Source organism: Agelaius phoeniceus, chromosome 24, assembly GCF_051311805.1.
Source record: "Agelaius phoeniceus isolate bAgePho1 chromosome 24, bAgePho1.hap1, whole genome shotgun sequence".
Lineage (NCBI taxonomy): Eukaryota > Metazoa > Chordata > Aves > Passeriformes > Icteridae > Agelaius > Agelaius phoeniceus.
The window spans coordinates 405,508-433,442 of NC_135288.1; the positions used below are offsets into that span (position 1 = coordinate 405,508).

The window sequence follows — 27,935 nt, forward strand, 5'->3', positions numbered from 1 at the left end:
GGAGGACACTCCCTGATGACATAGCTCTCATCTCTCCTCCAGCAGATGACTGCAGCATGATCCTGTCTGTGTCCTGCCATGAATACTGGGTGGGTTAAGTACAGCTCCAATATAGTGAAAGGTGAGGAGGATGGCACACTGGGATTACAGCTTCTCTGATGCCATCTGGGATCCCCAGTACCTGCTGATCGCAGGCAAGATACAGTTCTCAGCATCACCATAAGCCCACCGACTTCTCTCCCACACTGCTCCCAACACATCTCCTGGTGTGCCAGCTCTGGTTTGTGCTGGCTGCTACCATGTGGCTGTCTCAGCACACTTGATCAGACAGGCAGCTCTGACCTGCTGGGGATGCATGAATGGCATCTTGGCCTGGCAGCAGCTGCACAGTGCCTGGTGCCAAACAGCTCCAAGCAGAGCTGGCCTGATGCAGGCTGGCATGCCAAGGGGCAGGGTTTGCTGCCATTGTGCCTCCTGTCCTCATCTGTCAGTCTCCTGGAGCGCAGCCTGGGTCCCTTTGTTGTCACATGATGTCCCTGGAGAGGAGGGGCCTGTTTTTAACCTGTTTCATCCAAAATTGTGATGTGCCTCAGAAAAGCCTGTCCACCCTGCTTGTGCTGCTGCATTGAGTGATCCTAACGTGAGCAGGAGGTCTTGGCTGAGTCCCAAAATCCTGCCAGGGACTGTCACCAAGCCCAGGGACATCTCTGGCTCCAGAGAGGATGCGTTGATCTTTGTGGTGACCCACTGGCCTGCATCCCAGCAGTGTGTAGCCAAGCTGGGCTGAGGCAAGGGGGCCCAGCAGTGTTTTCCCCCTTTCCCCAAGTTGTTATTTCAGCTGCTGGAGCCTTGGCAGGGCTGATAAACACCCTGCAGGTGCCGTTTGCAAGTACCTTCTCTATGAAATACCCCCTTGCCCTGGCTTGGGGTTCCCTTGCTGCCTGCCCCTCGCCCTCACGCCTCTTCCCCAGGCCCCTGGGACAGGCACTGCATACATGGACCCTTGTACTTGCCTCCCTCCTAACCCACCGGTTAACAGAGGCTGCTTTTCTGTGGGCGTAGAAGCCGGCAGCAGAGTTCAGCCTCAGCCATCGTGCTCCAGTCCTCCAGGGCCACTTCTTAACCTGGAGAAGCAGTGGGTTATTTGTGTTGCTCTTGGCAGGCATACCCAGGCCCTCCAAAATGCATGGAGGTGTGGGGCATGGGCCAGCCTGTCCTGTTTGTGTTGGACCCAGCATGCTAGTAATTAATTCAATTCAGCTGCTAATTGCTTCAGAAGTGTGGGGCTGTGTCAAACAGATGCATGATAGGGACAGCAAGCGTGGCTGGGGAGGAAGGCTGGCCCCATGCTGTTTTTGCTCAGCACTCTCAGGACTTTGGTATCTCACCTCTCCTGGCTGCACCAGCCCCGGTGAATCTGCAGGGAGTGGAGGTGTTTGGGCTGTGACCCTGTTTCTCAGGAGCCTCAGTATGGAGATGTGATGATCTTTTTCTGCTGCTCTCTGGTGGAGAGAGAGCAACCCCCTTCCCTACTGCGCATCATGTCTTCTAGGATGGAGAGGAGAACTGGTGGGCAAGAGGCTTTCCCAGCCCCAAATCCCCATGCTAAGCCCTGCTGATTCTTCCTGCATTGGCTCACCCAGGTTTGCTCTCATGTTTGTTTGTAAGTTCCACAGTGCTCACACTGGTGGAAGTGGAGGATTTTGTGCCACAGAAGGGCTTCTCCCTTGGTCAAGCATGAGCTGATTCCCTCCATTCCTGTCCTTCCACAGTACCTGGTCCCTGCCATAGCTTCAGTGCTGGGGTGGTGGTGGAGTTCACTCACCTTGATATGAGCACAGCTGATAGGGCAAGGAGGAGTGGAGAGGCCTTGAAAGCACCGCCCTGTGTGTTGTACAGAGCGTTTCTGGGGCCTCCAGACATGCTAGCATCCAAACCCTGGATGCTGGTTGTGGACTGCTCAGCATTTGCCTTTGCAGGCTGGACACACCACCATTCCCCTTTGAGCAGGTCAGCTTCACCACTGTTTCCTGCATCATCAGCTGTCCATCCAGGTGGGAGGGGATGTCCTTTCCCAGAGCTGGGTGGGATCTAGGGCAGGAGGAGGTGCTACCAGGTGCTATCCTGGCCTTGGAGGAGGCTACCAACCCTACCACCATCTTTCATTCAGCCATGACCATGCTGCCGACTCAAGGCATGTTGACCCCAGGGCAGTGTGCAGGGAGAGGGCTCTGTGCCAGGTCAAGGACTGAAACCCCAGGCAGACTCAGGTCTTTGGGGTTGGCATGGTCCCTTGGTCTTCATGCCTCTGAGATTTAGCATTGACTGTTGCTTTTGAGCCTCTGTGGGCTAAACCAGGATGCCTGTCCTGTGGCTTCATCCCTCCTGGATGTTTAGCCCTGCCTGGCTTGCTGCCCCACTGGCCTGCATCCTGTCATCCTACCTGTGCCCCCTCCCACCCTTCTCTCCCTGCCCCTGCTTTCCTTCAGTAATTTTCCTTTAAAAGTCCAAACACCTATTGTCCAAATGGGGATTAAGCACCATCTGTACAAACTTTGAGGCCATTTTCAGTGACTGGAAGGAAGCAAATGACTCAGAGAGGCATTGTGGCACAGATCATCAGTGACCCTGGCTGAGCCAGAGGATCTCAGTGTAGCAGCCCTGTTAACCCAGGCACCTCCCGGCAGACTTTTAAGGCTCATGGCAAAGCAGCCAGCAGCAGTTTTCAGAGTGCTGTGGGATCCCCCCTGATTTGTGAGCTGTTTCCAAACAGCCATCCCTCATGGCACAGCTGTAGTCCATCTGGTCCTACTGTTAGACCCTGAGATCTGGTTTGGAGTGGTGCTGGTGAGAAGGTGATGCAATATGTGGGCTTCATGGCAGAGTGCTCAGGCTGGAACGTCCATGGCTAGTGTGGGACCTCCCAAGACCTTCATGCTGTGATCCTTTTCCTCAAAATGGTGACCAAAGATCGGTGAAGGTAGCCCTGGAAGAAGGTGACAGCATCCATTGATGGATGTCGGGAGATGTCTCTCATGGGAGCAGAAAAGTTGTGCTCAAGTCCCTTCTCTCCACACCACCTCACCTGCGTTGTACATGACATGTTTCTATAGCCCCTTGGGACTGCGATGGCATCCAAACTGAGGACATGGTAGTAGTGCATGGGAGGCAGAGGACCAGGCTGCTGGCTGTGGTGGCCCAGCAGTGAGGAGCACTTGGTCAAAGTAGGATATGCAGCAGGATGTTTTGCAGAAAAAAGCAAAATCCTGCTTTAGCAAAGTCCAACAAAAACCCCCTTTGATCCTGTGTCCTGAAGGAAGTTAGGTGAAACAAAACAGATTAAGGTTGGGAAGACTGAGTGGATTAGATGTTTTGAAGGATTTGAGATGATTTAGCTCATCCCATGGTTACAGGAGGTGGATCTAGATCCTGAGGAGTGCAAGCACAACTAAGCCCAAGGAACTGAACAGGGATCCCTGGGTGATGGATGTGAGGATGAGGAGTGAAGTGCTCCTGTTTTTTGTTTGTAGGGAAACTGTAGCTTGCAACTTTTTCCCTTTGCTTGCTGTGTTTGTTATTCTCCAGCTCCACCATGACTTGTTTGTAGCTTGCCCAAACTCTGCTGATTTGCACGATGTGATGCTGGAGCATCTTTGAGCTCAGATCCAACAGCAAGGATGAGGCAGGCCTGGACTTCGGGTGATGGCAGTGGTGTGGGAGGAGCATCAGAAAAATGCTCCTCATTTGGGAGTGTTTTGCTTAGCTCCTTATGGTGCTGTCCATGCTCACTGCATTGGCATGGCAAACTGGTGTGATATATACTGGGGGTGTGCATGTATCTGAATCTCGTATCCTGTGCACAGCTCAGTGCCTTCACATCCTGAGAGGTGATGGCTGAGACAAGAAACAAGTAGTTCTCAACAAGGAGCTGTGATTAAGATAGCTTTACCACAAGTGAGGCCTAGACAGATACAATCGGGCGAGAAGTTAGTAAAACTATTAGGCAGAGTTTAAGTAAAATTATCTGAAGACAGTGCTAATACAACTAAGATTTTGCTTGGCTTAACACACAAAATGGAGAAGAAAATGAGAAGAAAGAATTTCCCCTGTGAAAGTCTCAGCTGGTTCAATTTCTAGTGACAGTCAAAGAGTTAAAGTGATATGTTGGGAGTTATGAGTGTTTATCTAAAAGAAAAGTGGCAGGTGAAAGGGATAAAATAACACAGTTTGTACAGCAATGCAATATGTTTGAATTATCCAAGGATCAGAATGGGAATTTGGAAGGTAATATTGGATAGAAGGAAATGAGAGATGGATACAGAAATAGGATGTGGCAAAACCAGCTTGAGGTGGCTTTCCCATTGGTTAGTGCAAAGGAAAAAAAAGGGGGTTGGTATCATTAGGACCATTGTGAATTTGTTTGGTAGAAGGGCTTTTTATTATACTTTAAGAGTTAAGCTCAGGGTCTCTGCTGTATCAGGATGCAGAACAGACCCTCCTGAGCTGGGTTTGGCTTGAAAAACATGTGCAGAGTCTGTTACTGTGCTCAGAACATCCCTGAACATCCCTTGTTCTCAGATGACCTGTGGAACACTCAGTGCCGTTCCTGACTGAGTGCTGCATCCTTTGCTTCCTCCTCGGTGTGCTGTGGGTGATCAGCCCCGTGGCAGAATTGGGTTCCCCCCAAATCTCCAGTGGCTGATCACTTCTTCAGCATTGCTGAAACAACTGCTTTCCATCTGCCCAACCAGGTGCTTCTGCTCTTACCTCCATAGTACAAGGAGGTTTTCTTCATGGGGAAGCATGTGGGCAAAAGAGTGCTGGCACCATGGGAAGATGCATGGGATGCAGCTGGGAAAGTGCTCTGCTAGGAGAGATTGGGCACTTCTAAAGGGCTGCTCTTAAACTGTGGCAGAGCCATGCAGGAGGATTTAAAATAAGTGTATCCCACTGCCCTCACTCTCAATTGCCTTCTACAACCTTGTCTTCACCTGCTTTTCAGGCACCATCTGCACTAGCCCAGAGATCAACTTTTCCTGGGCTGTTTGCTTGGTTTTGGGACATTTCCAGCTTATGGTGGCTGAGAAAATCAGAGACTGCTTGGGGAAGTTGCAACACCTCCCCCATTGCCTCTGCCTGGAGCCTTCTGCCTGGATAGCTCTGAAATCTCTCCCTCTTCAGCTACATCTTCATCCTCACCTCTGCTCCCCTAAATGGTATGTTGTTGCCTCCAGCATCTTCATCTGACAAAGCCCTTGGATGGCAGCTCACAGCCGTGATGTTGGAAGATGCTTTTCTATTCCATAAGTGCCTTTTCTTATCATGGCACTTATGATTTTGCACTTTGGCACTCACTAAGGAGACCAGGACTGTGTTCCAACTTTGTGACGTTTACAGGTACAGTGACAGACACCAGCCTTCTCTAACCAAGAGAAGGTAAAACTAAAAATCTAAGGAGAATGAGTAATTGATGCCTTGACTTCCTGAACCTGCAGGCTCCCCAGAGCAGGGGTTCCAAGGTCACCATAACCCCAGTGACATTTCTCATCAGCCTGATATTTCCTACTTATGTCACATGGAAAATTGAGATGATGAAGTGACTTTATTGAGAAAAAATGTCACAAAGGACTGATTTAATTTGCATCTAACTCAGTTCTGAGGCCCTCCCAGATATGCTAGGTTTCTTGATGGAAATTAAATGGTGGCATATTTTTCAGCTGGTCAGGTAGCAGAGTACTCACCCCAGGCCAGGTCTCAGATGAGCTATCTGCAGGGCTTCCACTGCTGCTTCTTTACTTTGGTTGTTCTGCCTTTTCCCATGGTCATCTCAAAGTTCACCGTTCTTCACAGCATCCTGGAGGTCTGGTCTGTCCCACTCTTCCCTTGTGGTCCCAGACCCCTTGAGAGTGTAATCGTTCTGCAAGGTTGTCCAGAGAAGCTGTGGCTGCCCCATCCCTGGAAATGTTCAAGGCTAGGTTGGATAGGGCTTGGAGCAACTTGGTCTAGTGGAAGGTGTCCCTGCCATGGCAGGTGGTGGAACTGGATGAACTTTAAGGTCTCTTCCTGCCCAAACCACAGTGATTCTGTGATCTTCATGGTGTCCTTGAAAGTGGCTGCAGGCAGACCATCACTTTGTATTGGTCTCATAGAAGTTGTCTGTGCAAGGTCTGTTACCCCTGGTAATTCTGAGATGCCACATGAATACTGATCCTTTTTATTTTTCCTCCAGAGTTCCATGTTTTTTCACACATCAAATTAGGCTACATAGTAACTACAGTGCCTAGACCCCCTGCTCTGTTCTGAACATATTCTATATTTCTGTGGTCATTCTTGTACATCTTGTTTTACAGCCAAGGCCCCTATAACCCTGCTACATTACATTTTCTGCAACAACTTCCTTCCTGGACAGTAGCTTAACAAGAGATTCTGAAGTACAACAGGATGCCTGGACTGTCTTTTTTCAGAAGCAGCCTGAAAACTCCCTTTTGAAAGTTCTAATTCTTGGGTTCACGAGCTATTTGCTGATAAACTTCTATACACCATCTTCCTGTCCTTCAGAAAAGTGGAGACTTTGAGGCTATAAATTTGATGATGTCAGGTGCTGCTCTCCTGGGTGTCTTTGGTGGAAGCTGTAGATAAGAGGGAAGATGCAGCAGCAGTTCTGGTTCCTACATCCTTTCCTGGCCACAGCAATTTTTCTGACAGTTCCTTGGCATGTTGTGGGGTCATGCATCTCTTGTATCTTAACCAGCAAAACAATGATGTACATGAAGGTAGTTGAAATGATCTTGCAGACCAAAGGATGGGAGCTGGAGAAGTTGATGGCTTCTCAGATTATGCTGTAGGGAAGAAGTCACAGTCCATTGTGCTCTGACTTGGTGAGCAAACAGCAGGTACATTGTTCTGGCAGTGGTTTATGTAGTTCTATGAGATCACTTATGGGCACCTAGGGATGATAAGATAGGTGAGAGGTGACCAGCCATCATAGTTTCAGTTCCTATACTATAGTATAGTCACCAATGAAGACAGATTACCTACCTGCTGGTTGGCTGCTTTGCCACCCTGCTTGATAGTCTTCCTTTGGAAAGGGCTTGAGGTGGTGGTGAAACTTTGTCATGGGCTGCGTTTGGCTACCCTCAGCTTAGGAAGCCAAGACACCTGAAGATACAGGCTATTGCATTTTCCCACCTCTTCTTATTAAGCCTTGCTGTGATAGCCTCACAACCCTCTGCGTAAAGAATTTCTTCCTAACACCCAATTTAATCTCACCTCTTTTAGCTTAAAATAATTTCCCATGGTCTCATCACTATCTGCCCATGTAAATTATGGGAGCAAAGGTGTGATAATGCAACAACTGTCCTAGACCAGAACCAAGAGGGACAAATAGGCTCAACAGCCACTGAGGGGTTTGGGGTGGGTTATTTTTTTGCACTGCTGAGCAAATTACTCTAATTAAGGCTTGCAATTTGTGATTTCATTTGTGGTGATGAAGAGCTGGAAGGAGAGGATCCTGGTGGATCATTTAGCTCCTTTGGACCAAACATCTAGCATTGAGGCACTGCCAGAGCAGTCTGGGGATCCACAATGGTATGGAGCTCACCCAGGTAACACTCCTTGCACATGCAACTTGAGAAAATACTGATGGTCAGATCTGGAGTTGGAGAAGGAATGTGTCGCCAGGTCTGGAAGCCAGCCTAGGAAAGATCATAGCTCCTGAGGACTTAACACAGGCACAAGGATGGGACTTGCATGTGGCTGCATCTCTGGATCCCTGGTAAGGTGGCTTGGTGGCTGCAGAAACACCCTGGGCATACCTGTGAGGGATGAGAAGGGCAGAGCCCAACGCAGGTGCTGCTCGAGCTCCAGGTGTTAGTGTGGTCCAGCCTAAACGCTGTGAGGCAGGGCCTAATTCTCAGCCCAGCTCCTGCCCCTTTCTCCCCTCCACCCACATTGAATGTTACAATTCAGTCCAAGGTAGGTTGCACAATTTATTTTCCTGTGCTTAAACCAGGATTTTGGCAGTCAGGGTTGGGAGGCCTCTCTGAGGAGCGCTGGCTGGGCGCCCTCCTGTTGTCACGGTATCATGCTGCTGTCAAAGGCTCTGCTTCTGCTGGGTGTCTGTCCTTCAGCATGGCCTTGTGCTGCAGCCTAGTGCTGCTGAAGGACACACTGCATGGCCAAGGCACCACTGACATCTTCAGCAAGTACAGGTGGAAGTGATGGTCACCCCAGTGTGAGTTCTCCTGTGCCAGACTGATGTGAGGCCCATCATGCCCAATTACGAGTGGCATGATGTGTGTGGTGTGGCAACTCTAAGGAGGACTGATCCTCTTCTTTACCTGCCCATGCAGTAAGACACCATTCTGTCCTTGAAGTATCTCTTTGGTAGTCCTAGACACTTCTTTCCTACTGTCTCCATCACCTTGCTTCCCTACAGCCAGCTGGTAAAGTCATCTGGATAAAGGGAGAGAAGGAGATGCAGGAGAATTACTGTGCTCATTGCTGAAGGAATATGCAAAGGGATTTGCTGTAATGTTCACTGATGGGTGTGAGGGAGGGAAAGGATGTGAGTGCTAACTTATGCTCTGTCAGCATCATTAATGTCACTCACATGATTTAATTGCTTTTCAAGGAGCAGTGGGTGAGGCTGAACATACCCAGGGATGGAGAATGAGATAGTTGGGAGTGATGGAAGTGTCCTTGCCTAGTAAAGGGCATAAGCGTGATGTGGTCAAAACAGCTGGAGAAAAATACCAGCTCTGCACATGTGCTTGGCTGTGCTGGGCTTGGACTGGATCTAGGATGGAGAGTTGGGAAATGCAAAGCCCAGAGTTTCAAATAGCTGAGGCTGAAGGTACCTCACACCTAGGTGGATTTTCCAGTAGAAAAGGCAATGAAAACAGAAGAAACAGATCATGGTGGTAAAGTTGTGAGTTTGGGGAACGGGAAAAAAATAATGAATTTACCCTTTGGAGCAGGGTGGAGAGGACTTGGAGGTGATGTCCTATTTTTGCTATGATGATCTCGAGTTGGCAGTGGGACATCCAGAAAGGTTTATGAGGGGGAGAGGCTGGGTGGAGATGTCAGCCTGTGAGTTCTCAGAGGAGGGATGAGCTTACTAAGGAGAAGGTGTTGGGGGACTGAGGATGAGGACCTGGTGCTGGGCCTGTGAGGCTGGAATGGGGCTGAGCATGTAGCAGGATGCTGTGGTGGGGAGAGGCATAGTGTGATGTGGTCTGATACATGTGGGATTCAGGGGACAGACAGAGTAGGTGGAGGGCCTTGGAAGAGGAGAACACATATATCTTGCTCTATGGTCACAGAGAAGTTAGTGTCTCCATACACCTTGTTTCAGGAGAAGAGTGAGGCATCTTTTTTTTTCACTGGAGACAATTCCTTACCTGAGGCTGAAGCTGGAGTGGGGAAAAGAAGTGCTGGAGAAGTGGGATCCACCAGGGGAAGAGAGAAGCTGTTGGAAGTAAGGGTTTTTCAGAGGCTCAGGCATCATTTTCTCCCATCCTACCATGGGAGGCCTTTCTGCAACAAGTTAAACTTAACAACATATCCCTCAAGCCCTGCCACCACAGAGGTCAAAGGGAGAGAAGACATTGGTTTTACCACGAGCCTATCAAAAGGTGAGCTTTGAGAGCACACAAATGGAGAGCTACAGCTAAAGAAAGGAGACGAGGCAGGGTATACAGCTGGACCAAGCAGCAGCACCTGCTGAAGCAAGAAGCTCCAGACTGTAGGGAACAGTGTGAAAAGGATGCAGCCAATGCTTCTGGCTTGGAGGAAGGACAAGGGACAAGCAAAATGCACTTTGTGGGCTGCTTGGAGCATACCTGGGTATCAGGCACTGCATCCACTCCAAATCCAGCAAACTGCATCACAGCGATGTAGGCAAAAGGCAGCAGGTCCCTGACTTGGCATCTATGGGCAGTTCTTGCCCCCTCCCAGCTCAAGTGCACCTCAAGCCCACTGGCAGGATGCTTCCAGCAGCACACAAGGTAGCTGTGGCTCCTTGGCTGTGGGCAGGACAGGGGAGCACTGTTCTAAGCAGATGGATATTGATGCCCTTTCTACAGGAGAAAGTCACAGACTTACTGAGATCTAAAATAAATTGCCTCTTAAGCCAGTGGTGTGTCAAGTGGTTAAGGCAGAAGCAGGCTATACTTCCACTGATAGAAAAGCAGGGATGCTGTCTGTGGTCCAAACACCAGCACCTCCTGAGAAGAGACTGGAGGAGGGACAAAAAGAGCTTTAGTGTTCTTTTTGCATTGTCAGGAGGCCCCATGTGGGCACCTCTCTTCCCAGCTAAGGACTCTTGGGAGGAGACCAGCGACCATGAGGTGTCTGCAGCACATTATGGTTTTACACAGCCCAGTGGAGCTGATTTCAAGACAGGAAAACCCCATGGCTTGTTCAGCACAAACTTAATATTTAATAGACAAAGTAAATACGAAAACACATTTCTGAACCCCCCTGTGGTGTTGAAACTTAGTTATGAGAAGCACCAGAGCGCTGCAGAGCTAAACTAACCCTGGGTGGCATTTGCAGGGCTTAGCTTTCATTGCAGTCTGAAAAAATCCCATGTGCAGAGATTATCTCCATGCTGTTTTGAATTGTCTTGTTCAGCTTTGGCCCTCATCCTAGATGGACAAGGAGCAGAAGACTTGGCCAATGGCCTGAGATCTGTGACCTCCTCTGCATGAACTGGAAAGGGAAGAACTGTCTCTAAGGTATTTGAGGATTTGCAGCCTTGGGGGGCTGATGAGATGGAGTAATGGGAGGCAAATCTTAGATTCCCCCCCCCCCCACAAGGGATTTAATGCTATACCCTTGGCCAACTGAGCCAACTGAGAGAGGCAAATCTTGCTCTGGTGAGGAGATCTCTGGTTTGCACTGAAATGGATCAACCCACAGTGCTCCACCTCAGGACCCACCTAGGGTATCCCTCCCCACCATCTGTCACATTTTGCTGGAGGTTTATTGGAACTGGTGCTGAGCAGGCAGGAGAGAGGCAGCTGGGCTGTGCTGGGGTTTGCCCTAATGCAAACCTCCCTCACCCTGCACTGCTTCAAGTCAGTTGTCAGCAGATGGTGCCTGGAGACCTTCCAGTGACCACAGGCTCTCCCCCAGCCCATAGCTACCATGGCACAGATGGGATTTCACATATGCCTGTGCATTCCCCCAACCTCTTCCCTCTCAGGGAAGAGCAGGAAGACTGCAGGTTTTGCAGAGATCCCCTCCTTCAGCTGGGAGGCCACAGCTCTGGGCTTTCCTGGACCATGCAGGGAGCTCCCTCCTACACAGGAGGGCTCGGCAATGCTGAGCCTCACCTGTTGGCTTGAGGTGTCATTTTGAGGTTTTCCTCTGCTTCCCTTTTACTTCTTGACTCATATACCAGTGGGTAAGGGAGAGAGGAACTGGTTCACTTTCCACCTTCCCTCATAGTGTCCCTCTGCTTATTAGTTCTCCAAATATTTCATACTACAGCCCACCAGCAAGGACTCTGCACTAACCCAGTCTTAGGCAGACGGAAGCCAGAGCAGGCAGGACAGCACCTTATCTTCATGGCAGTGTCCTAGGGAGAAGGACAGGACTGTTGGGGTCCTGTTGCACTAAATCTCTGTGATTTCAGGGCACACATGGCAGCATTCCTTTGGCTGAGTCCTTCTCTTGTGGCTTCCTAAGGGTGACACAGCAATAGGGGCAGAGCACCAGCATTCCTTCACCCCCAATTGCTCCACTTTATACTTTTACTTTTCCCAGCATTCATCAGGATAGGGACTGTCCCCCAGTGTCTTCCTCAGTGAGGAGAACAGGCAAATAGAGGAGAAAGAGGAGACCTGTTGTGGGATGCCTGCGAGGTGGGGGCAATTATGGGACAGAGGAGAAGAAATCAACTTGATTTTTCTCCCATCAGCTCTCAGCTCCATTAAATGTCAGTGGATTGCAGGTATCACTGCCCTTCACTGTCTCCAGTGGAACCAGGTACTGGAGAAGAGATGGGGGAAGGGAGCATGGTGGGACCAACGTGTCCTCCAATAGCCCCAGGCAGCCACTGAGGAGCTTCTGTAAATCAGAGCAGTCCCTGGAGCTGCACCAAAATCCATCCATTCCCAGGAGGCCTTCGAGCATCCCACAACAAGGGGGTGCAGGAGTGTCTCACATTGCCCTCATGATCTGATCACCCTGGCTGAGCTCCACATGGACTTAACTCTTGGAGGACAGTGCCAGCCTGTCACCACCTGCCTGACCCTTGCTGTGCACCTGGCTGCACAGGCTGTCTGTGCTCCTTCCCTTCCTGAGGCATAGCCAGGCCAGTGGCACTCCAGGATGCTCAGCACATGCCTTTAAACAAACAAAAATAACTACAATAGAAGATTTCAAATGCTGTACTACCCTTGCCTTAAACACTTCTTGTCTGCAGCACTCCAAAAGCAGCAGGAGCCCATCCGACAGGAGCTGGCATCACACAGGTCCCCAGATAGCCAGACAGCAAGCACATCTGCCGGCACAGGACACCAAGGGGCTCTGGCTTCAGCAATACATACAGCAAAGCAGATAAAACAAAATAAAAAAGCCAACAATGATCAGTTTTTTTAAACTTTAAATATTTTTTTCTTTAAAATCTGTTTTTCTCTGTGGTTCTGTCTCTGTAAAGAGCTGTGCTCTCCCTGCAGCATCTGGGTCACTTCCTCAGTCCTGGCTGTGGGGCAAGGGAGGAGCAGGGTCAGTTAAAGAGGATACAGGTGGGTGCCCTCCCCCGTGCATCACCGGCATGTGTGGATCTCCACCACCCTATGGCAGGGTTTGCACTTGACGGAGCAGCACCAGTGGAATTTGCAGCTGCACCTTTCCACAACCTCCACTTCGTCCGTGTGAAAGCCACGGCCGCAACACATCAGCTCGCAGCCATCGATAGCCTTGGAGGTCTTGTTGCACTGCCGCCCACTGGTGCCCAGGACCCCATTCTTGAGGTCGTGGTCACAGAAGTCAGGACTGGAGTCTAGGTAGACGAGGTCCTCGTCTGTATGTGGCTTGAACTGGGAGTTTTTGGGCACCAGCACTTTGGTGGATCCAATCTCGCTCTGTTCGACCTCTGTGGCACCGTCAAATTTCTCCTTCAGGACGTTGCCCACTTTGCGGAAGGGGGGCATGGCTTTCCAGCACGTCTTGAACTCACATGAGCCTGACACACCATGACACTTACATTCCACCCGCATGTTGTTCAGGATCGCCTGGAGGAACAGACCCAAGGAACAAGATGAGATGATCAGTGCGGGATGGACATAGCAGGGAGGGCGCAATGGATAGGGCCTGGGAGGGCTGTGCAGAAAACACTGCTGGGTGGGTATGGGATTAAAAGAAGCCCAAATGGCTCAAGCCATGGCTGCAGAGCCTGGCTGGGATGCTGCAGAGCGGTGCCAGCTGCCTAGGTTCTCTCCTTGCCATTACCTTCCTCCCTGCCTCGTTGTTGTGGAGGTTCATTAATGCTCTGTTGGAAGAGGCCCCTTTGCTCCTCTCACGGATGTCAACGAAGGACTGCGAGAAGGCCACACCGTAGGCGATGTTATCAGAGCAGCCCGACCACTGGAAGCCTGAGGCAGAGAGCACAGATGAGACAGGTACTGCCACCCCGTAGTGCTTGAACTCTCCAGCCCTACTCTTCCTAAAATCCAGCTGGCCTGCCCTCTCTCAGTCTTGCTGCCTACTAGTCTGCGCCACATGGGAACAGGGGAAGCTAGGGAGTGTGGCCCTGGGGAACACATGGACAAGATGTTTTCAGTCCAATAGGTGATGCACTCAGGTGTCTTTCTGAGGCAGTCATGTGAACTAACCAGCATTTTGTTTTTTTTTTAACTTTTCCCTCTTTTCTGGATGGCTTCAGAGAGTGGGTTTGAATTGCAGGTATTTTGGCTACTTTGCGTCTCCATACAGCTGCGGCTGCTCCCTGTTCAAACACTCACCCTGTGGGCTGCCCCCCTGCACTGTGCGGTCACATCCACACTTGTCCAGCTCGCCACTGCTGCAGGCTCGGGTCACGGCGAAGGCCACCCCTGCTGAAGAGATGGCATAGACGAACGCTGCCTCTCGTGTCCCTGCAATGACACAAACCATGTTGGGAGAGGTGGGAGAAAGTCTGAGGACCAGTGAGTAGGAATTCTGGAGGCAATGCAGCCCGGTGGCCAAAGGCTCTTGGTAGACTGCCACATGTGTCTCTTCTCCTCTCCCCTATAAACTATGGTATGGCACATAAACTCCCCTGAAAATCTGGTCTGAAAGACAGGTCTTGGCAAAATATGCTGTACAGAGCTATCAGGCTAAACCCTTTGCTCTGTCACTTCCTCCTAAGATAGAGGCAGCACATGCAGGACCCTCATTGTCCCCACCCCCGGGAATGCTGTTTGCTTAGTGCCAAGCCTGGACCTGACTCATCAGAGACCCCTGGGTGCTGGGAGATGTTCTGCAGAAGTGAGCCCATTCTTGCAATAATGAAGAAGCTGGAAACTGCCCCACAGCATTAAAAACATGAATGATGGATTAATGATAAAACCTGGCCATTGGAGAGACAGAGGCTGCACTACTAATGTGGGCAGAGCTCTAGCTTATATGGAAGAGTGTCTTGCCTTGCAGGGCAGCTCTGCCATGAAATCTTTCCTGCATCCATCTATTCTGGATGCAGGAAAGATTTCATGGCAGAGCTGCCCTGTCTGCTTTCCACATCCAGGAATATTCCCTGCAGCTGCAGATCCTTGCCATCCTCTTTCACAGGGTTGTGTAGCTTGCAATGCCTCCCAAACTACCCTGCAAAACCCTGTTCTGCTCCCAAAGCACCTCACAGAACCCTACTAGTGTCCAGGGTGCAGTGCAGTCCCAGTTTTTGTGTCTACCTATGTGGTGCCACATGGTTGAGAAAAACTTGTTTGGGAAGTTGGGCGCATTCCTGGGCATGAACATGCAGAGTAGCAGGGGCAGGGATCAGCTTTAGCAACACACAATGCCCACTATCCTCTGAGGCTGATTGAGGGCACAAACCCTCCATTTCTGAGCAAGGAGGGCTGGTATTTGGGGTGGTCCCATGTTTGGTAGAGAGGGGCAATGGCTTGTGAGCAGGCATCGCTCAGCTTGCCAGTCAGAGAGAGGGCAGCTACTTTGGTGGTCGCATCCCAGACTTTGGTGGCCCAGTTGGCAGCGGCTGGGGAGGACCCAGCCAGTGTGGGACTGAACTGCCTCCAAGTTAATCGAGGTTAATAGTAGGATCATGTTGGTCGGTTTGTGCTGTGGCTGCCTAAAAAGAGACGACTTTTAGTTTCTGGTATTTCTGGTATTTCCAGTCCCTGAACCTTCACAAGAAGAGATCTTCACCCCTGCATTGAGGGAAGGAAAGTCAAAAAAGGAGCCAGGGGGGATGCTTTGGTTTAGGGGTCCTGGGATGGGAGGTGAGATAGTGCTTGAGGGGAGGCAGAGATAGCACCTGAGGGGAGGCAAGGGATGCTTCAGTGATCTTAAGGGGTTGCAGAGGGGTTTTCCCCTCTGTATCCTCACTCCACAGGATTACAGTCCTGTGCTGCTGGGAAGTCAGGGTGCAGCTGGGGGCTGCCCTGGCCATATCTGGCCCTGAAGACTGGTGGTGGGGGATGATGCTGCCATATGTTCTTCCCTTGCCAGGCAGCACCAACCCATCCTCCTGACGGTGCCCCCATTGATACTCTCCTCAAGAGTGGCCATGTTGCCAGCCTGGCAACATGAAGCAGCCAGTGCTTCAGCACTGCCCAGAAAGAGACTGAGTAAATGCACCCATGGCTTTATGGCTCCTAGGTTTGGTGGGGAAGATGAGACCAGGGTGACTTTAGGATGTTTGTTCAAACTTGGCATGTCCTTGTCAATTGGTGTGGAAAAGGTTCAGGAGAGCTGAGGAGCAGCAGGAATCTGAATATGCTGTAGCCAACATACTGAATAGAGCCCCACTGAAGTGCACAGGGACCCATCCACCCCAAGATCCAACACTGGATGGGCCATTCCTGATGCTATACAGCCACCGGTTCAGGGGCAAGCAGGAAAAATCCCACCTGCAGCCCACCAGGCTGCTTTTATAGCCATTCCCCCAGCAGCATCACCCCAGACACGTCCTTCCAGCTCACCTTGTGTCACCACCTTGCCGAAGACAGGCAGGGTATCCAGTGTGGAGCAGTTCCAGCGGCGGTTGCGGAATTGGTACTGGCACTCCTCAATGGCCAGCTGGGCTCCGCGTCGCACCGAGTCCATCACCTCCAGGTTCCTCTTGCACATCTGCACCTGGCGCTGGATCAAGCCCTTCAGCTTCTCACAGGTCTCCTCCTCAGAGATGCTCCCTACTGAAGACAGCTTTGCCAGGTACCTGCCAGGACACCAGCACAACAGGTTAGGAGGCAAGGGCTGGGGGAGCCCATATTCATCTGGGACCCATGTTCAGCCTTCCAGAAAGCAAGGAGACTGAACCTCTTACCCCCTCCATAGCTGAGACCTGCTGCCCATCTGGGTCACCTTTAAATGTACCACAGCAGTGACTCTGCAGGATGCATTTCTGGCTGACAGAGAACAAGCCCAAGCAAAACGACCATCCCTCTGCAGCCTAGTTCCTGTCTCTTGGGGAGTCCAGCTGTTGGCTCCCCTTTGCCTCTGTTGCCTGCAAGGAAGATATTTTCAGTGCTGTCTGAATGTGCCTGGTCAGGTCTCCTGAGTATTGGCATATCCAAGTGCTACTAGGAAAAGCCAGAGGTCTCCAAAGTCAGCCAAAACAAGCAGGACAGGCACTTGGCTGCCAGCTCCATCTGCCACAGTGCTCCCACAGCGTGGCTGTGTGCTCATAACTGGCAAACATTGCCCCCCAAACCACTTCCCTCCTGGAGGCTGCTTTTAGCTGCCCCAGACCCCAACAGGCAGGGATGGCCTCTGGGAGCTGCCAGGTTTCCTGTCACTTGAGATTCAAGCAGGATTTGAGGCAAGGAAGCAGAATCAGGAGCCTACCAGGGCAAAATTGCACAGGCTGGGCACTTCCTCCACCAGCCCAGCTTGTGAATAGGGCCATGAGGTCTTTGCTGATCTGGAAAAGACTGGCCCTGTGTGGAGGGGACCATGTGTTCTGCTTTCCATAGTGCGCTTGTGAATAGGGCCATGAGGTCTTTGCTGATCTGGAAAAGACTGGCCCTGTGTGGAGGGGACCATGTGTTCTGCTTTCCATAGTGCCATCCTCATCAGTAAGAGTCACAGAGCTGCTCTTGGGTGTCAGTATTAGGGAAATGAGAGAGCAAACTCCTTGAAGAGCAAGCACGTCAATACCTCTAAGCATTTCCTTGTCCAGTGTGCGGGTATGATGGTCCCTGCTGCACATCCTAAGTAACTCAACCTCCCACCCCTTGTTGTGTTGTGGGCATGGTGTCCATGCTTGCCCATTTCCCAGTTCCATCCTCCTGCCCCAACCTCTGGAACACAGAAGGAGCTTAAGATAGTCCCAGTCAGATTTTCCAATGAGGCTGTGTGATAATTCAATATCCTCTACAACTATTAGTGACTATGTTGGCAGGTGTGTATATGAGACTCCCTCCTTCCTGTGGCTGCTGGTAGCCACTTCAGATGACGCTGCCATAGTGGAGCCCTGACCTGTTGTGGGCATGGAGGGTCCCCTGCATGGGACAGGTATAACTCACACTTGCATCCATCCACTAATCACACTGAGCTTTAGTGTCCTTGGGAATTGCCAGCATTGTCTCACACTGCTAACTTCTCTGCACCAAGAGCTGCAACTACTGAGCTATTTAGAAACTTCATTCCTTGACTCTGCATTTCCCAGCCCTACAGAACTTGTGGGTTTGTTTGTGTGTTTTTTTAACTCCTCCTCCCAAGTTGCAACATCCTGCAAAAGATTTTTCTTTTGAAGCCCTGCTTGTCTCCGAGAAGTGACTGTGCAAAAGCGGCTCCTGCTCCCTGCCTGTTCCCATGTGTCCCAGGAGCCAGATCTGCTGACTTCAGCCACAAAATCAAGTTGTCACAGCCTCTTCCTCCCATTAACCCTGCCAGTCTGCCCCAGGAGGAGAAAGCAAGATTTTCTCTTCTGTGCATCAGCAGAATTATTCACCAGCTTGGTTTTATGCTCACAATTGGGGGGGGGGGGGGGGGGGGGGGTGGGCCGTTAGAGCCAGGGAGAAAGCTGTCTTGGTTCATGGTGTCCGTGGGGAGTCTGCATGGTGAGATGTCAAACGTATTCAGTTTTCCCTGTGTGTGATCATGGAGGCAATGCTTCTCCGACAGCGGGAAGAGGCAGGCTGCTGGGGTTTCAGAGTCAAGTGCTGTTAGAGCCTTTATACCAGCAAATCATCTTTGCCCAAGGCTTCCTGCTCCTCCAAGGGGACAGCCCTGCTTGCAGAAGACAGGACCTGATGTAAACAGGTGGCTTGAAAAACCCACTGTGGCCAAAAGTGGTCAGGACTGTCACCTTTCTGCTGGCCCCCACACCATGCAATGGGTGTCCCCAACTCTGTGGTGCAGTCCCAGACATGGAGTGCAACAACTGCTGTTCTCACATCTTGCTGCACTTGGCTGACCTGGCGTGAAGGCACCAAACCACCTCTGGGAGCTTGGAGGATGTTGAATGCTGAGCACATACAGGGTGCCTGTAACAGCTGTCCCCTCCCAGGTCCAGCCATCATTCCACTTTGGGCATGGGGAAGATGACACACAGCAAAGTGGTAAGATTCAGCTCAAGACAATGTGGGTTATTGATCAGCTTTGAGCCTGGAAGCCAAGAAAATCAGAATCTATCTCCAGTACCAACTCCTTGTGCTGATTTGGCTTCCCCCTCTGCCTGGCATTTATCATGTCAGGCAAGCAGCTCCTTCAAAGCCAGTGAGACTGGTCCTACAGATGAGTCAGTGCCTGCTTTCAGTGCAGACACATTGGTGGAAGAGTTCTGTGACACAGATGTAGCATCCACATTATTATCAGCTCTGCTCAGGATGGGGCATCCATCATCTCTTTTTCTAATATATTTCCCAGCTTGAGATTCTGTGGGCAATGTGCAGTAATAAATTCAAAGCATGCATAAAGTAAAGTGTGACAAAAGCCTTTCAAGCTTTTCCAAGGAGATGCACCTGATAAGGTGCCTTCCCAACTCACATTTAATGCTATTTAGGATTATAAAACAAAGGCCAAGGATGTTCAAAGATAGGTACAGCTCTCAAGAACAGGTCTGGTAATTTGTTTTGCAATGCAGACAAATAAGATGAAACTATCCAGAACAGTGCTCTGGCCTCTCTCCTCCTTGACAGGGCCTGTGTCCTATCACCCCTCCTTGGCCTATGTTTGCCAGCCCCTCTGTGGAGATGGAGACAACTGTGCCTAAAATGCTGTGGTCCTATCATGCTACTAGTTTGTTACTCATCCAGGAGAACTATCGCTGCTTTCCAAAAGACAAGGTTTTTGATGGGGGAGGAGGCTCCCATCCTGATCCCTGATTCAGGATCCAGAGGCTGAGGCATGGATTTAAGGAAGGACCTTTGCTGAAGGACCTCAGCTTTGAGGTTCTCACATGGCATCTCATCACACCACATTCAGGAGCACCAGGTAGGAATTATCTTATCCCCTTCCCCTCTCTGGGGCAGATGAAGAGTTAGGTAAGAACTGGGAAACATGCTCTGCCCTTGTCAGCACTCAGAAGTGCTTCCATCTCATGTTTCTCAGGGCTGTGGAGCACCAAGGCTGTCAGGAACCAAACACATCTGCATTATCCCACGGTCCCCATAGAAACCTGACTGTAGTGCTTTGTCTGGTCGTTAACAAGAACTTTGCTCCAAACTATGTTTCCCTGGGCTGAAGTGGTAGAATCTGCAGCCAAAGCCTTTGTCTACCTGCACAGAGAGATAGACAGGCACAGCAGGAGGAAGGCAACAAACAGCTCTTGCCCTCTACAAAGTCTCAATGCAGATCCTCCATCATGACATCACATCTTGATTGCTATGCAGAGCTCTAGATTATAATTTAAGTCTCAGATACAGCCTCAAAACAGCCCTGTTTGTGGAAAACAAACAATGGCGTATTTTCTTCCTTTTCACTGGGCAAAGAATGTTTCAAGAGGAGAGCTGCTGCCCACACCATTTTTTTAAGTTCTGTCTTCTTGCTTCATCATGGCCTTGTATATTTCTTTTTTCCTGCCTTTAAATCCAGGCAAGTCACTTGCACAACAGACTCCCTCTTAAGAGTCATTGATTTAGGAGAAAACTGACTGAAAGCCCTTCCTTTTTTCCCATCTGAAGTATTGAGATCAGGATTGAAGCCCATAATTTAAGCAGCTGCAGCTGATGCACTCTGCAAGATGGCAAATAAGTAAATCTCAAATCCAAGGAGCTTTGGAAAGGTGGGGGATGTCAGAAAGCCCTGCTTAAATAAAAATTATGATAATACTTTCATGAGGAAGAATAATTAGTGAAATGACAAGGAGACATTGAAAGAGCCATAGCATCTGGCAGATAGAGCCAGGAGGAGAGGGGAGAAGATTCCCTGCCATGGAAAGGTGTGGAAATTTCAGTCATTGACAAATACTCAATTGAAGTGGGTCAGAAAAGATACCTTGGAGAAAGCAGAGATCTCTAGTGTTTCTTTTTTCCAAACAAATGAGTTTCAAGTGTGAACTCTTTGTATTGTCCCATTTTGGGAATATTTTCCTGAAGATGATAACTTTCAGACCCAGGCCAGTGGCATCCCTGATAAACCACTCAATAGATGTTCTGAAATCAGGCTCAGAAGCTTCACCCTGCCCAGCGAATACTCAACCTTCACACAAGGTTGAGTGGCCAAGGCCACAAAAAGCTTGTCCAAACCTTAAACTATGAAGATGATTCAGCTCTGCTCCTGTCTGAGAGGCAGCAAACACCTCTGTGCTTGTGGAGGGGTCAGCAAGAACATAATCTGTGCCTCCTGAGGGTGCAGGGACAGTCAGCACTTGGGATTGTCCTAAGGATTGAGACAGCTCATGCAGGCAAGCTTCTTCTGGGGAAGAACTAAAGGCTTGTTTATAATGTGAAAAATCCATGGAAAAACCCCATGCATCCCTGCATGCATACATCTGTGTCCATAGATATATCCATGCAGGGAGAGTTACTGACCAGTGTTATGGCTCCTTACAAGGAGCCATCCTGCAGATATAGAGAAGTGTTTTATCTTTGCCTTGTTGCTTTCTCCTAGCAAGCAGGGTGAGTGAAGCCATGGAAAGATGTCTCAATCTGGCAGGCCAGATGATCCTCTATGCAGGCCATACAGCTCCCATGATTTCTCAAGGTGTCCCACATTGGGCTTAGTGCCAGTCTCCGTGTTCCAACAGCTCCAGGCTAGTAGGGCCCACCACATCCATGGTTCCTCAAGCCTGCCAGCTTGGGAATGTTCCTATCAGGATTTGCAGGAGACCTGCAAGGTTGCCCTAGTCCAGCTGCTGGCTCTGTAGCAGACTTGGCCCTCCTAGGGACCAGGCATCCCCCTCCTGGGATTACACATCCTGCCTTTCTAAGTGTAAACTATGATTTACAAGTCATCACTTGAGAACCTATCTGGTCTCTTCCTCAGAAAAAATACAGCGGTCTGCCTCAGTCCTTCCTGTCACAGTTAGGGCACCATCTCATGGCTGAAACCTGCTTTTCACACCTACTCTTCACCTCCAATTAACAGCTGCAGAGAGAATCACCCAGGAGGAGGCAGTGCTATGCCTATACCTCCATCCCTCAGCTCAAGGGGGAGTCTACACTTCCTGTCCCCCATTCCTTGGACCCTGCATCTAACACCATGTGCGCCCAGGAAACACCCATGTCCCAGCCACTGGTGGTGGCTCACCTCCCCCCTCAGAAGTCTTTAGGGACAGTGAGATGGCCAGCTGCTCATCCTGAGCCAGTGCTGCTTTTTGGCTTTCTGAGCACGTAGGGGCAAAATCTCCACTTTTTAATGGGGGAGAGCAGGATGGAAGCTGGGAAGAGCCTGAACAGCATCTGTTTTGGAAATCTGCTTTAAATGTGTAGGAAATTTTCTTTACTTCCTTTACTAGACAATAGAAGCTACTCTTGGATTCAGGTACAACACCTAGGCCTTGTTGCAAGGAGAGGCAAGTGAAGGCCACCTTCTGCAGTGCTTCAGGCTAGACCTCATTGCAGAAAATCTGATGAGTTTAAGGTTTTGATCAGAATTTGCAAATACGTGACAAAAAAAGCCTTCTACAGTATTAGTTTGATCTCACCCAACTTTCAACAGACCCCAGGCTGCTCTCCATTGGCCAAGAGACTCAATTACTTTTCCTCACGTAATTTCATGAAAGCACAATACTGGCTCCAGTTCTGCTGAACCAGCCAGATCCTGCGAGGCAGCTTCCTGGCTGTGAAGTGCAACAGCCCATGGCGGCAGCTCCAAGAGAGCCTGGAGGATGCTGCCAGGGGTCACCCAGAGGTGTCAGGGACAGACACCCCTGGGTAGGCAAGGCAGAGGTTACCTGCACTGAATATGCAGAGCAGAGTCTACCATTCAAGCAGCCTTGGATGACTGCAAGTTTTCAAGCTTTAAGAAAAAATCACCAATTATTGTAAGAGCCAGTGTCATTGCACTTGTAAGGAAATACAGAAGAATCTTCTAGAAACTGTTAACCTCCAGGATTGTTCAGCAATTTAATAATTTTAAGAAAATAGCTGTAATGCATTTCTCTACATCTACAAGGATGAATTAATCAAGCAGACAGTAGCTCTCAGCAAAGTAACATAAACATTTTTTTGCTTCAGTGCAAAAGTCCAGTTTTGATTCATGGAGTCACATCAAGCCATTGCAAAAAAGAAACCTGCCTCTTGCTGTTGCTCATTTTTGGAGCTTATCCAGTTCTTCACAGCCTGGCATGTAGAGTGGTTTTATCTCCTTCCTGTCCATCCTCCCTAGAGTTAGGTTCTGCTGTGAAAGACAGGGGTGTAATTTTACTTGAGGCTTTCTTAGGAAAAGACAGAAATTCCCATCACCACCGAGGAGCTAGAGAGCACAGGGCCCTTCTACACCCTGGCAAACACAGCCCTGAAGGGTGTCTGCCAGACAGGACCATTGCTCAGAGACAAGCCAAACTTGTTTGGAAGTCCAGTGCCAGGACTACTGGGTGCAACCTGCAGGGTGCAACCCACAACCAGTCCATTTTCATCGCTGAGATAAAATTAGCTGGTACTGTCATGTGGCAAGACTTACAAATAAATAAAAATTAAAATATATATCCAGCAGTTTCAATTTCCTACCTCACAGCCTTGGAAACAGGTTCCATAGGTCCATGCACCAACCTTGTGGATCTGACAGGATTCCCAGAGCAATGCAAAGGAGCCCTGAGCATCTCAGAAGTAGAGAGCCATTCGTCCAACCCACAGCACCCCTCAAAGTAAGGAAATTCCTCATCAAACCCAAATGGTGCAACCCACCACCCTGGCTGCTGGGACCAGCTCAGATGTGACCAGGGAACCTTCCTGACACTGTCCTCACAGCAAAAACCATGGAGCATGGAGAAGGGAGTGGAGCTTGGCAGGAACAGCTCTGTGTTAGAGCTAGCAGCACCTGCCAAATCTGTGCCATGGCAGCATGGCATCTGAAGGGAAAATACTGAACCAGTTCCTCACCACATGGAAGACGGAGCATTGCAATGACAATGCAAAGAATGTTGTACAAAATTAAACTATGCCAGGCTCCAGGTGAAGTGATCTCTCCCCACTATCAAAACTGTGGAGACTCAACTGAAAAAAAATAGAGCCTGGTTTAAAACCAGAAGGATGCAAATGCAGGACCCAGGCATGCTTCCTCTCAAATCTTCTGCATTGCATAATGACCCAAACAAAATGAGCATTCCGGCTGCTCTTGCAACATCCCTACTCCTAAGCTGGCAGAGATGGGCAGAGAATTGGGCCGCCTGTCTGAAAGCACTTTGTGATGTTCTAATGAAAGGAGGCCAGGGAAATCCAAACTCCTTTTATCCCTTCCTCACCAGCCCTTGAAAGTGGTTAGAAAGCAGCTGCTTAGCCAGGCTGGTTTGGACCTTCACAATGTCTTCAAGCTTTCCCAGAGCACTCATATATTTTTTTTTTAAGGTTTTAAAAGCCCATCTGTGCTCCTGGCCCTTTAAGCCAAGTTCCAAGCCCAGATGGAGATTTTAAATCCCTGTAAAGAATGGGTAGACAGAGCTGCTGGTGGTACACCCTGCTCTAAAACGGCATGACCATATCTCAGACCAAGCATGTCCATATGGAGAGCCTCTTCCAGAGCCAGTTTTAGCTACAAGAAAATGGAGAGAGGCTGTAATGATTCCCAGATAGTTTGATAACCAGGGGTCTCACCCCTAAAGGACCCTACCCTGTTGTATCTGATGTTGTCTGTTTCTGTTCTCTCATCATTCAAACCCTCTGAACAGCTAGAGAGCAAGGCTGTGGGCCCCACTGCCTCATGCATTTAGTGGATGCTTACATCCATAACCCACTTTGCACATTTTCTAGTTCACTTTTTCATGTGGACTTCCTTCTCTCCCAAATAGGTAAATAAATTAATAACTAACTAACTAAACAACTGGACTAAAACCAAAGCCTGGCACTCCTGTGCCAACTGTGGAATGATGCTTGTTTGGCTAGAAGTCTCTATGAAACACCCTCAGCATCAGGATGAGTTTGGAGCAGAAGAGGCCTTGCTTCCAAATTCAACCACATCACTGCACAATGTGGGTTCAAGTGTCTATGAAGTGCAAGTTGCTTTGAAAAGTAACTCATCTGCTTCCCCTGTAAAAGGCACAGCCTTGGACTCCTTAAGAGATAAAGCAGAAGCCAGAGGGACCTTCCCGCACACAGCCAACAAGATGTAAAAGGCTCTGTCTACAGCCCTTTATTTAATTTACAAACCTCTGCCTGAAGAGGTGGGAGGCAAATCAGAGCCTCCAAAGGCAGAAGGAAGAGCAAGCCTGAGGCTTTCACAAGAAGTGGGAACAGAGTATCTCTTCAGATTTGGGGAACAGAGACTTTCTGGATAGGCAACAAGGCAAGCAGCAACTCCCCAGACTCAAAACACTGATAAAAACCACCTGAGGTTTGCTTCCTAACCAGGGAGAAAGTAGGTTGGTTTGTTTAATGAAAAGATTTGGGAAATCCCTTCCAGCTCAATGGCCACTGTAGCAGAGTGATCCCTTTGAGAGATCCCTACATCATCTCTTTTTTATACTGGATGGGGCAGCTCATTGCATGGCCAAAACAAGTGCTTTCCCCACAAAGTCAGGCTTACAGAAACCCTTAGCTCAAGCCTTGCAAGCAGAGTATCTCCAAAGGACTGGGGGAATGCGAGTCTGTACAGGTTGAAAGAAGCTTTAGAGCTTTAGGAGGAGAGAAAAAAAAGCTCACAACTGAGCTTAATCTCTAATCCAGCAGGTTTCTGGAAAAGCAAACTTCACCGCACACTGCCATTCTGTGCACACACCTCTGTGCAGATTTATGTGCCTGGTGAGGCTGGATCCATCCCGTGTGCTGGGCACAAGCTGGCAGCGCACTGGGATAACGCTGAGCATGCTGAGCCCACACACGTGAAGACATACAAGGCACACTCATTCCTCGAATATCTGATAATTCCTGGGATCCTTCTAACTCTGTTTATTGCCTCCGGCAGTCTTTGTTTCTGATGTGAGAAGATAAACAATGGGAATTGTCTTAATCCTAAAGGCAAAGAATAAAAAGCACTGAGCGGGGGACGATCCTTTTATCATGATACATTTGCAACATCAAAAAAAGTTGACCCCCTTCCTTTGAAACGCACTGAAATGTATCTGCTTTTCCTCCCCTGTTGGCAGGAATGAGCCCTCCGCTCTTTGCGGCCGAGCCCCCCGCGCCCACCCTTGCTCTGCCAGCACGGACGGCTGCACACAGCCCTCCCTGACTAGTGCGGCGAATCACCACTCCGCCTCGCCTCCCAAATCCTATTCCAGCTGCGTGCGGCGCCGGGGACCGAGGGGAGTCCCACCTCTGCACATCCGTGCGGGGCAGCTTGCCGACCTCACTCATGAAATCCCCACTTTCCGCCGTGCCCGTCCCAGGGCAGCCGAAGCTGCTCCTCTCCAGAGATCTGCCATCATCTCACAGAGCTTCCTCAGCAGGACTTTCTTCCTGCAGGAAAAACACTCCCACAGTTCCCAATATACCTTCACCAGAAGCATGACAGCTTAAAAGACCACCTTGATAGCTGCTATGATCCACCCACCAGTTGCTAGAGACGTGCGGCATGCAAATCGCTCCATCTGGCAAAGAAGGAGGGGAGAAGGACTAAGCACTAACGCATCCTAGGCAGCCACCTTTTCCCACAGGCAGGACACTTGGAGAGTGCCGCTGACACTGGCACTTTCTCCAGGCATTGGTGAGCATCCTCCAAAAACCACCAACATCCCACAGCCTCCAGCAAGTCAAAATGTAAAGGCAGGAGCTGTATCCGGATGCAGAGAGGACTCTTTGCACAGGGGATGTGTGCCCATCTGAGCACCTGTGTTTGGGATACACGACACTCAGGATCTTTCATGCTGACAATCCTGGGAACTCCTTAACCTGTGTGGTGTACTTGCCCCTGCCGAGAGAAATCCATGAAGGTGAGATGGAGGCGGCCCACGCTCCTAAGCCGGAGAGCGGGTCTGCTGGGTGCGTGCACGGGAACTAATTAGTTCCCGTCAGCCGGCAACACGGGCAGCGGGGGAAGCACCATCTCCCACCAAAGCAGATTTATTAGGAAGAACCGATGCCTTCGTTCAAAGTTAGGTGGGAAAGTGTTGTCATGCTCCATCCCCTCTGACCCGGGAGGGGGAAAAGGGGGGGTGTCCTCTTCAGAAAGTAGTCCCACCGCCTTGGCAAACACGTAGGAATTTTCCAGAACGATTTCCGCCCCTGTTTACCTTACACATTATTTCAGTGTTTGTTCAGCGGGTTCCCGATGTCATCGGGCTCCTCTGCGGCGTGCAACAGCCCCCCGACACCCGTCCTCTTACCGGGAATGGGGGGCCGAGGCGTGGGCAGCCCTGCTCGCTGCAGATCCCCGGGCCCAGCACGTTTGGCCGCCCCAGCTCTGGCAAACCCTCCCCTGGCCCGCTGGCCCTCGCGTGGCATCTCGCCAACACGCAGGCCCCACTCCGACCCGACGTCCTGACCTCCACCCGTGATCCCGGTGTGATCCGGATTCATAACTTAAGGACAAAAAATGGGACGGGGCTAGATAACCAGCCCCATTCCCATCAACCGCGATAACACTCCGCCACTGAGCGGCTGGGGAGAGTCGGCATCCCCTGCCGCCCACCTGCCTGCGGATGAGGGCTGCAACCCCACCGCCACCGCGGCAAGGGTCAGCGGGGACAGGGGACGGACGCGATGGCGACGAGCGCCCTATGCCCCGCCGGGGACCGAGCAGCATCGCTGCAGGGGGTCGCGCCCGGTGCTGCCCAACCCCGCGGCACCTGCTCCGCGCCCCCGGGGCTACCAACAAGTTGCGGCGTGTCCGTGTTCCCCCTCGTGCCCCGCGGCTACTCACAGCCAGTTGCTGGCGTTGGCCGAGAAGGTGGCGAGGATGATGAGCAGCAAGGAGCGCAGAGAATACTCAGGGCTCATCCTGGAGGGCAGGCGGGGTGGGACTACGCGGAGCCGGCGGCGGCAGCGCCCCCGCCGCCCCGCGCCCAGGGCAGCCGCCGCCGCAGGTGGGCGCGGGCAGGAGCGCCGGGCGCTGCCCGCCTGATGCTCCCGCGGCGGCCGCTGAGCCCGACTGTCAGCGCGGTCGGCCCGTCCCGGGATGGAGCGGCGGGGCCGGGGGCGGGCCGGGGGCGGAGGCAGCCCCGGGGGCCGCCCCGGCTCCGCCGCTCCCTGGGCGGGACTCACTGCCGGGGACATCCCCGGGGCGGGCCG

General features: G+C 50.7%; 1 protein-coding gene and 1 long non-coding RNA gene across 3 annotated transcripts; one reads left to right on the forward strand and one right to left on the reverse strand.

The window, feature by feature from the left end:
* The first annotated feature begins 4,991 nt into the window (after positions 1-4,991).
* On the forward strand, positions 4,992-12,610 carry LOC129129713 (uncharacterized). The gene is made up of 2 exons (XR_008535470.2): positions 4,992-10,739; positions 12,434-12,610. It is a non-coding gene; the product is annotated as an uncharacterized LOC129129713 (long non-coding RNA).
* Positions 10,419-27,935, reverse strand: WNT4 (Wnt family member 4). Of its 2 annotated transcripts, none has more exons than XM_054647721.2 (5): positions 27,568-27,935; positions 16,149-16,384; positions 13,974-14,105; positions 13,462-13,604; positions 10,419-13,244 (listed from the first exon to the last, which is right to left on the reverse strand). In XM_054647721.2, exons 1-5 carry the CDS (start codon positions 27,918-27,920, stop codon positions 12,777-12,779), a joined length of 1,332 nt encoding a protein of 443 aa, XP_054503696.2. In that variant the 5' UTR covers positions 27,921-27,935; the 3' UTR covers positions 10,419-12,776. The 2 variants fall into 2 exon arrangements, with proteins under 2 accessions (XP_054503696.2, XP_077046308.1); XM_077190193.1 differs by lacking the exon at positions 27,568-27,935 and adding an exon at positions 22,851-22,972.